The 10,669-nt window shown below is 37.7% G+C and overlaps 1 protein-coding gene across 2 annotated transcripts in view; it reads left to right on the forward strand.

Annotated features, from left to right (window-relative positions):
* ZW10 (zw10 kinetochore protein) overlaps window positions 1-9,885 on the forward strand; it is a 41,324-nt gene extending 31,439 nt beyond the window's left edge. Inside the window, exons 11-16 of one of the 2 annotated variants that reach the window (XM_017883251.1) lie at window positions 1,027-1,098; window positions 3,423-3,592; window positions 4,420-4,550; window positions 5,358-5,489; window positions 6,247-6,449; window positions 9,255-9,885. In XM_017883251.1, coding sequence (XP_017738740.1) covers window positions 1,027-1,098; window positions 3,423-3,592; window positions 4,420-4,550; window positions 5,358-5,489; window positions 6,247-6,449; window positions 9,255-9,375 — 829 coding nt within the window. In that variant the 3' untranslated portion in view covers window positions 9,376-9,885. The remainder of the gene's footprint in view (window positions 1-1,026; window positions 1,099-3,422; window positions 3,593-4,419; window positions 4,551-5,357; window positions 5,490-6,246; window positions 6,450-9,254) is intronic. The other variant, XM_017883252.1, reaches the window with a different exon arrangement.
* Window positions 9,886-10,669: the final 784 nt, after the last annotated feature.

Genomic DNA, 10,669 nt, shown 5'->3' on the forward strand with positions numbered 1-10,669 from the left:
AAAAAAAAAAAAAAAAAAAAGAAGGAATAAAATGAACATAGGAGTGACTGTTGGCAAAATGAATATAGGACAGTTTCTTCACATGGCACTCTTCTGAAATATATCAGACCAGAAGTTAGAGATGCAGGGCAATATTTCTTAAATTTTTTGAGAACACAAGCACCAAATAGTATTTGTATACTGACTATCAATGGACATTCTTTCCACTAAAAGTAATAGTTTTTAACAGGACAAACAAAACCACAGCTACAGTACAACAACCCCCTTTTTCATTATCAAACTCAAACAGCAGCTTCTGCACAAAATGAAATAATTTAATCAGGTATTATAATAATCAAATAGGAACAGGGTATTTGGGTGTGACTTATTTTCCTAAATATTTATAAAATCCCTGTAAGCTTTTAAGGTACATAGCTTAAGATATTCTTATATAGAAGTAAGCTACACAAACCTTATGTTTGCCTTTTAAAAGTGCATTTTAATAATAATCTGTAGGTGTTTTAAGGCTAGATTTAAAGGGCAAAATATCTTGAGGACTAGATTCTATCCTAGAAATGTTGATTCACCTCCTTGCATTGAGGAAAGAAGGAGAAAAGGTGAAAGCTGAAAGTCAGACTGATTCTAAAAGAACCAAGTGAGTGCTTTTATTGATACCTTGCCCTTTGCAGAGTGCATCAGTGAGTAGGTGACATTTGCTTGAGGCTTAGCTCCATTTGTTACTGAAGGGATACTCCGGGTACTGGCAGGACAGAAATTGATAAATAGAAAAGAGGCTTTGGGTTGAATGCTGCTCTTCTTACAATTATTAATGGATCCAGGTGTTTAGAATTGTAGTCTAGTTAGTAAATACTGGTTGAGACTATATTTCCATCTAGATTAATGGTGTTTTCCAGCAACCAAGGCAGGTGTTCTCTGCAACTGTAGTTTTAGCTTATGACTCTCACTGAAGATGCACTTAGTTTAATTTTTTTTCTTATTTTTAGTGTATTCTTAGGCATTTCTGTTAAGTCTATGTTTTCTTTTTAGTGCTGTTCAACTTTTCTACTCAGTGAGGAATATCTTCCATTTGTTCCATGATGTTGTACCAACATATCACAAGTAAGTACCACTGTATCTCATTTCTATATAATAATTGTATGTCTAAGATGTGTAAGTTAAGTTGAAACAAATAATTTTATATTCCCACTAAAGATAATTTTGATTACTAACATTCACTCTAAAATGCAGTAAATAACTTTAAAATGCATATTTAAAGGATTTGGTCATTTATTACTAAATTAATTAGGATTTTATAATCTTGCAGTGTAGTTAGTGATGCACATTTTAAAACTCAACAGAACTACCTTGTTTTGATGCTAAGCATTTTCAGAACTGCTTTACTTAACTCTAAGCCTCTGGTTCAGTTTTGTTATTTGAATTAAAATGTTTAGATGTTTTCATAAATATTTTGATAACATGTCAACAAAGCTATTGCTTAGCCAAGAACTCTGAATTTCAAAGACGAGAATCAGCCAGGCACGGTGGCTCACACTTGTAATCCCAGCACTTTGGAAGGCAGAGGTGGGAGGATTGTTTGAGGCCAGAAGTTCGAGACTAGCTTGAGCAACATAGTGAGACCCTCGTCTCTAATTAAAACAAAAACCAAACAAACAAAGAAAACCCAAAAACTGTTTACTATTTAAAGTATTTTTTAGTTCAGATTTTGAATAATTGGGATGTTTTAACTAGGCTCACCTGTTTTATTACAAAAGCTTATTATGAACCTTATTGGTTTTTTTTGTATTCTCTTTACTGTAGTTTAACATTCTTGCTTCATTTTTTACTTAAGCAAAAGAAAAGAGAAAACATATTTGCATTAGCTAACAGCCTTGTCCTTGGGGTTTCAAAGACAGTTGGCTTAGACATTTCGTGGCTCGGAAACATTTTTCACACAGTTGTGGAGTTAGATTTGCCTCTCTTTCTCCTTTGTATAACCTCAGAACTTTAGTGTGCGTCAGAATCACCTGGAAGTCTTGTTAAAACACAGATTGCTTGATCCGTGCCCAAGGTTTCTGATTCAGTAGGTCTGGAGTGGGGCTTAGAGTTTTAGCAGATTTCCAGGTGATGCTGATGTTGCCTGTCAGGGGACCACATTTTGAGAACCACTGTCCTTAGATAATTTTTCTCAGCTTTGGCAGTATTTTATTTTATGTCATTTTATTTCAGTTCCATTCCATTCATTTAATTTCATATTTTGAGACAGAGTCTAACTCTGTTCCCTAGGCTGGAGTGCAGTGGTGCAATCATAGCTCACTGCAGCCTCAACCTACTGGGCTCAGGCGATCTTCCCATCTTAGCCTCCCAGCTAGTTGGGACCACAGGCACTCACCACCATACTGTCTAATATTATTTATTATTTTTGTAAAGATGGGGTCTGTATATGTTGCCCAGGCTGGTCTTGAACTCCTTGGCTCAAGTGATCCTCCTGCCTTGGCCTCTCAGAATGCTGGTATTACAGTTGTGAGCCACTGCACCGGCCAAGCTTTGGCAGTATTTTAGAATAACTTATGGAGCTTTAAAAATATACATATTTACCCTCTTCCTAGAGCTTTTGATTTATGACTGATGTAAGACCCAGGCATGGTTTGTTTTGTTTTTAAGCCCCACAGGTGATTCTGCTGTGTAGCCTGACATAAGGACTATCTTGATTGTTGGCTTCTGAGTTGTATATCCTTGTTTTATATTGAGTTAGCAAACTAGAAACTGTTAATTGAATGACTGTTAGTGGGTAGATAGCAGAAAATATAAGATTTCTTCCCAAGCTAGGTAGATAAGACTAATATGTGTAGAAGAATTCAAGCAGTGATTTTCAATCCTGGATGAAAATTAAAATCACCTGGGAAAATTTTAAAATATAAATGCTGTGATTTCACTCTTAGAGCTTGTGATTTAATTTATTTGGGGTAAAGTCTAAACATCTACAGATTTTAAAATTCCGAGATGACTCTAATCTTTAGTTTTTGAAAACTGGTGAATTAGAAAATAATTGAACACTTCATTACGTAAATGAAGTAGGAATTCGGAGAAAGGTGAAGTAAACCTGTATTTCCATAGATGTATCCGTGTAAAACTTCAAGGACATTATTATATATAGCTCTGCTAGGTTTTCAGTGCAAAACGTTGACTCAGGCAAACATCTTGACTCCCTTAATCTTTCTTTTTTTGTTAATCACCAGGATAGTTTTATAGGATAAGATCCCATTCAGGCAGAACAGCCTCCCTCTAGGAGTGGGAGTGATGAGATTGTATCTTGTTATGTGTAGCATTTAGAAACTAGACAGTTACTAAAGCCTAGAAATACGTTAGAGAAGTTGTGAGTTTCGTCAACCCCAGCTTCAGTAACAGGTGGTTTCTTTGTTTGTCTGCCTCTCCTTCTGGCCTAGGGAGAACCTTCAAAAACTTCCCCAGTTGGCCGCTATTCATCACAACAACTGTATGTACATTGCTCATCACTTGTTGACCCTCGGGCATCAGTTCAGATTGCGTCTTGCCCCCATTCTTTGTGATGGCGCTGCTACTTTTGTGGATCTTGTACCTGGCTTCAGGAGACTTGGTAACTGATACCTTAAATGTAGGAAAGCATGTGGATTATGCAGCTTGTCAACATAGTATCTTTATAGTTTTTGAATGAGATAATTAGAATGGTGGTCCTGAGCTGTATCGGAAAGTGGGAGGGCATTTAATTTGCAAGTGTTTCCAGTTATTTAATTGTATAAGGTGAGTGTAGTCTTTATGGGAGACTTACTTTTTTGTAAGATGATTTCATGGTACGTTCGAGTTCCACACTGTAGTGCTAGTGTGCATTGAATTTGCCAGATCAGGATTGTCATTAGGATGACACTTAATAGGATTTATATTGTGACAATTCTGTTTATATTGTTGGTAAGAGCTCACCAATGTCAGTGCTAGTTTCTTTTGCAAAACCCCAAGACAGCTCCCCCATCTTGCACCTCCCTTAGTTTTACTTGGGATTACTAAAAGGCAAAATAAATGAAATGTGGAGTAAATCAATATGTTGATCATAGCAGAGAATCTATATGGTTCACTTAGTTTTTCAGTTCTTGACTTTTCCCTTAGGTGGTGTAGATATATCAGAATAATACGTAGTTCTTTTTTCTATAGTAATTTTTCTTAGCTGACTCTGGCTCTAAGCAAACTACTGGAAAAGACTTATTATCTGGAGGGTGGGGTTTGAGGAACGGGCTAATGTATTCAAGGTGATTGTTTCTAGTAACTTTAGGGCAGCTTTATGATATTATCTAGCAATTATTTTTATATAGGCAGAACAGATACATGGTTTATACATCTCTTGTCTATCCTGGTTTTGCAGTGTGTAATTGAACAGCTTTTAAAATTTTTTATTCTGTTTTTCCATCACAGGGACAGAATGCTTTTTGGCCCAAATGCGGGCACAGAAAGGTGAACTTCTGGAAAGATTATCAAGTGCTAGGAACTTTTCAAATATGGACGATGAAGAGAATTATTCTGTAGCAAGTAAAGCAGTCCGGCAGGTAGGAGGCTCTTGCTAGCACTGAAATTTGTATCCTATCCTTAGATGCCTTTTTTTTTATTTTTTATTTTTTAAGCAGAAACCAATATGTAACAAGTACTCAGTTGATTCCCTGCACCCCCACCTTTGGAAAATCTAGATACCTTTTACAGTCATGTTTAAGAACTTTTTCTTCCCCTCTCCCACCAAGACAACAGGAAACTATCCTTTCATTGACTCAATAATTGCAACTAGTTACCTAGAAAGTCTGTTGTAGCACGTAGTTGATTCCTGAACTTAGATTCGGGTCCTGGCTAACATGGTGAAACCCCGTCTCTACTAAAAAATACAAAAAAAAACTAGCCGGGCGAGGTGGCGGGGGCCTGTAGTCCCAGCTACTCGGGAGGCTGAGGCAGGAGAATGGCATAAACCCAGGAGGCAGAGCTTGCAGTGAGCTGAGATCCGGCCACAGCACTCCAGCCCGGGCAACAGAGCGAGACTCCGTCTCTAAATAAATAAATAAATAAATAAATAAATAAATAAAAAAGATTTGGGAATTTGAAATATTGGCTTTTATCTTAATGCTCCCCTTTCTTAAGTGATATATCTTTTTGCTGCAGTTTTCCTATGCTCAGGTTGATGAATCTGCTTTTCATCTACCAGGGATATCACTATGGTTAAATGTTCAAGAAGCATATATCCTTAGTTACTTTACCTCATTTTGGCATAATGCCACTTTCGCTATAAACTCACAAATGATAAATGTAAATCTGGAAAATATGAGTCACAATAATCTTTCTTCCATGTAAATAGCTATATTCTTCTACAGGTACTGCACCAACTAAAGAGACTTGGAATTGTGTGGCAGGATGTCCTGCCAGTGAATATATATTGTAAGGCTATGGGGACTTTACTCAATACAGCAATTTCTGAGATCATTGGCAAAATTACTGCCCTAGAGGTAAGGGCCATTAGATGCTACCCCAGCCTTGAGATGCAATTCATGTCCCAGATTGTGACTTTGCTGAGAAAGTGATGTTGAAGAAATTGTTCATGTTTCATGTCTAACTCATGCTGTTATTTTTTGTCTTTCAGTTTTGTTTTATTTCTATTTTACTAGAAACTGGTTAATCTCTTTTATACGAAAGTAGGATTTAACTATTTGTCAACATACCATCTTGATTATGAATGAGGAAGTTAGAAACTGGGTAGTGGTCCTGAGATGCATTGCATAGTGTAAAGTCATTTAATTTGCAAGTAAACTCAATAATTTGATTTAGTAAAGTGAATGCAGTCTTGTGCAGGTTCCATTTTTCCAACACGCTGTTGCAGTTTAAATTTTACTTGTGATTCTTCAGGAAAATTGGCTGGACTTGGCCAGCTGATGCCTCTAAATCATAGATTGACTAAATCCTTATTTGTAATCACATCCCCTGCTTTGCAACAAGCTGTGCGACATTCTATTGGAGAAACGGGTTCTTTCATGCAGGCAAACTAAATTACTGACAATCTGTTGAAACATATTTTGTGTCATTCTTATATAAAAGTATTGTCAGAGAGCTGATGAAAAGTAGTGTCTAGTAAGTTGTGCTAAATTGGTTGGAAAACATTGTTGTAGCCAACCCACCTGGACAGCATGCATCAAAGATCTGCTGCCCTTTCCCCACTTCTGAGCTGGCCCAATTCTATTCTATTGTCTTTCCTCTGTGCAAAACCAGGACATATCTACTGAAGATGGTGATAGATTATATTCCTTATGCAAAACAGTGATGGATGAAGGACCCCAAGTATTTGCACCTTTATCTGAAGAAAGCAAGAACAAGAAATATCAAGAAGAGGTTCCAGTCTATGTGCCAAAATGGATGCCATTCAAGGAATTGATGATGATGCTACAAGCCAGCTTGCAAGAAATTGGGGATCGGTATGTGTAACCCTTCTATAGAGGCATATAACTCTCCATAGCTACAAAAGAGTAATAGTGCCCTTGATAGCAGGGCTTTTCCCTGTTTGCTGATGTTACTCATGAAAGACTTTCATATTGAGTAGCAGTAGCTGGGCCCTTTTCATGATCTATCATAGTGCAGATCTCATTACCACTTTCCCATATTTGATAACATAAAGACTTCTTATCCATATTATTTTGGTCTTGAATATGTGGTTTTGGCATGCTGTACAAATGATCTGGCAACTGTAAGAATTACAGCCTTCTGACATCTGGATGGAAATTGTTGCTCACTTTAAGGAACAGTGGATGCTTTTTTTTTTTTGATACATGGTCTTACTCTGTCACCCAGGTTGGAGTGCAGTGGCTCAATCATTGCTCACTGCAGACTCAAACTCGTGGGCTCAAGGGATTCTCCCACCTCAGCCTCCTGAGTAGCTGGGATTACAGGTGCCTACCATCACACCTGGCTAATTTATTTTATTTTATCATTTTATTATTTTTTATTTGATTTGATTCGTTTTCTTTTGTTTTGTTTTAGAGATGAGGTTTCTCTGTGTTGCCCAGGCCGGTCTCAAACTCCTGGCCTCCCAAAATGCTGGGATTATAGGAATGAGCCACTGTAGCCAGCCTGGATGAATTTTCAGAATTACTTTAATACATTAACAGAGAAGTGACTTTTATCTGTCTGAAATATTGAGCATCAAACTACTGTTTGATCGCAGTCTTTCTGCAGGGAGTGCAGTAGTTTTAAAGGTTAAGGACCATATACCTAGTAGAGATTCATCTTTTCTTAAATGTAGTGGGTGATGTTTTCTCTCAACACCATCAGTTAATGTTGCTGTGCCCAGTGAGTGTATGCTGTATCATATCATAGTGTGCGGAGGCCATTGCACAAAACAGAATAGATGCGGGTCGGTTACACATTCATGGATGCTTTCATATTGTCTTGGTAGATTATTGGTTGGTATGTATACCTTACATAGAGGCCTCTCTGTAGAGGCCTTAAGGTCATCTCCATCCCTGTAGGTACTTGTCTATCTGCTTTAGCTTGGTTTACTACAGATGTCTGGTTATATTAGACCAGTCATCCTAGATGTGTCTGAGTTGTTTGCTGCAAATATTAGTCATTTGTACAATGTAAACAAGATCTCTCCTTGAAAAAAAAATCACGTCAGAATACCTCCAATCACATTTCATAGAAAGTTTAGATTTATTCATTTATTATTTACAAGTCCTTAGTAGGTAACAAAGATGCTTTTAAGTAGTAGGCTCCAGTGGGCAGTAGATAAGAATTTTTCTATGTGTTAAAGGGCCTTCTTGCAGTCTAAGAATGATCATTCATTCCTTGTTATAAGAAGAATAATAACAGTATAACTCAACTTCTTTTTACTGCCTAGGAAATTTTTTTTCCCCAGAGATTTCTCTAAATATAAGGCTAAAGTTGTAAAATATACATATGAAGGAATACAGTAGATATACTCTGTATTTACAATGTAAAGAAAAAGAATAAATTTCATGTACCTGTTACCCAACTTAAGAAAAATAATACCCGTATTTTGAAAATCCATGTGTACCCTTCTCCAAATGCTCTCCATGAGGGGTAACCACTATCTTGACTTTTATGCTATTTATTTCCTTGCCTTTCTTTATAGTTTTACCACATTTACATGTATTCCTAAATAATATAAAGTTTAGACTTGCCTTTTTTTGAACTTGGTATAAGTAGAATCATCTGTAACTTACTTCTTTTGTTCAATATTATTATTATGTTTTTGAAATTTATTCTTTTTTTTTGAGACGGAGTCTCACTCTGTCACCCAGGCTGGAGTGCAGTGGTGTGATATCGGCTCACTGCAACCTCTGCCTCCCAGGCTCCAGCAATTCTCCTGCCTCAGCCTCCCGTGTAGCTGGGATTAAAGGTGCCCATCACCACACCCGGCTAATTTTGTATTTTCAGTAGAGATGGGGGTTTCACCATGTTGTCTAGGCTGGTCTCGAACTCCTGACCTCATGTGATCTACCTGCCTCAGCCTCCCAAAGTGTTGGGATTACAGGCATGAGCCACCGCGCCCGGCCTGAAATCCATTCTTGATGGTATGTGTAGCTGCAGTTCATTTTCACCACTGTGTCATTCCATTGTACAAATATTTCATAGTTTATTTGTCCTATTTAGTCTCATTTTCACCAGTATTTGGAATTATCAGACTGGAAAATTTCAGCTGATCTAATTGGCATACAATGATAGGTTATTGTCATTTTAATTTGCATTTCCCTAAATTCTAATGATGTTGAGCATGTTTTCATTGGTCATTCATGTTTCTTCTATTATGTAATGCCTGTTCATATTTTTTGCCCTTTATTCTAATAGGTTGTTTGTGGTTTCACTATTGATTCATGGGACTTCTTTATATATTTTTACACTAGTCCTTCGTCAGTTAAAATTGGTTGCCTGTGGCTTACTTTGTAGCACAGAGCCTAAGGCGTAAGAGTATTACGGTCATAATTATTAGTTCAAAGAGGACTTGGTATAGAATAAGGGAGAACAGTCTCATACTCTTCACTTGGTCTCTTCATCTGGCTGTGCTGATACCAGTTGTAGTGGGTGAGCAAAGAGGTCAAAGACATTGTGGGGTAGTTCTATAAAGAAGAGGAAGGATGCCCAGAATTTGTTTTATTTCTATTTCAAGCAAATAAGCATTTGGATCAAATAGGGCAATTTTTAAGTCTTGCTTATACTTCCGAGACCTAATAGGAAATGAAACTCTATCTTTTGTTTTACAGGTGGGCAGATGGAAAAGGACCCTTGGCAGCTGCTTTCTCTTCCAGTGAAGTAAAAGCTTTAATTCGTGCCTTGTTTCAGAACACAGAAAGAAGAGCAGCTGCCCTTGCTAAAATTAAATAGCTCCATCTTCTTAAGAAAGCTATGTCTTGAATATGTGGATTCTTCCCTTGGCATAATTACTCCCTTAAAGACTTCTTTGAATTGCCCATTGGTTTTGGTGAACCAGTACATCATGGAAGTTTGACTTTACAGAAGAACATCTTACCTTCTGGCCTGTATGAGGCTTTGTTTAAGAACTGTTTATTAAGATAAATTGTCAAGTAAAGCACCTCAATTCATTGACTTTCTAGCCCATCTTCCTTTGATTAGCTAACAAACTGTCAGGCGGCATTATTTCATGCTGCTTCCAGAGCCGTCTGGGAACATATACATTGTAAATGCAGGCCTTGGCTTTGGAGTGAGGAATCGGGAGATTCCAGGAGTCGGGGTAGAGAATTTCTGAGCAAATGGGTGATATTTGAGGGGTGTGGGGGGAGGGAAGGGAAGAATTGGCACCATATTTGGTCTTGCAGGAATTAAGGAGACTTCCTGTAATATTTCTTTCCAATAAATAATGCTTTTTACAATTAAGGGTGAGTGTCTTTAATAACGTGGGAGCTTTGACAAAAGAGACCGACAAGATTTCTTATGTTCTATGCCATCCTTTTTATTGAGGTTTATGACCGTCACGCAGAACTCACTGACTGGTCATCTTCATTCATCAGAACACTACCTGATAATTTTTCAGAATTCTTGGAACTCCTAGGACTTTCTTTAAGCATACATTTTTGGCACTTTTTTGCTATTTCAACTAAATTTTATTTTCTTGGTTGGACTTTTCTTCCTTCTCAACACTGTTTCTTTATCTTGTCAGATGGCAAAGGTCTTAAATTGCCAATGTTCCTCTGGAATGTGTGTGCCATGACATGCTGACTCTGGACTTCATAGCCTAATCCTTTATTTGGTGGACATAGGTAAGCCTTCAATTCACCTTTATGTGTTTTTAACTCTTTGCAGCCTTTGGAGGAATATATTAAGGTTATTCTGGACCTGTCTAGGACTCTGGATTGTATTTCTTCCTACTGAAATATAGTTTCCTGTCCTGAAAAGAGGATAAGAGGTATGACCTTTAGGTTCTTTTGAGGTAGGTGCTATCTGAAGAAAGTTGCTAATACAAACCTGGCCAACATAGTGAAACCCCATCTCTACTGAAAATACAAAAATTAGCCAGGCATGGTGGTGGGCATCCGTAGTCCCAGACACTTGGGAGGCTCATGCAGAGGAATTGCTTGAACCTGGGAGGTGGAGGTTGCAGCAAGCCGAGATTGCACCACTGCACTCCAGCCTGGGCAACAGAGTGACACCCTGTCTCCGA

The sequence above is a fragment of the Rhinopithecus bieti genome, unplaced genomic scaffold, assembly GCF_001698545.2.
Source record: "Rhinopithecus bieti isolate Rb0 unplaced genomic scaffold, ASM169854v2 scaffold_11964, whole genome shotgun sequence".
NCBI classification, from domain to species: Eukaryota; Metazoa; Chordata; class Mammalia; order Primates; family Cercopithecidae; genus Rhinopithecus; species Rhinopithecus bieti.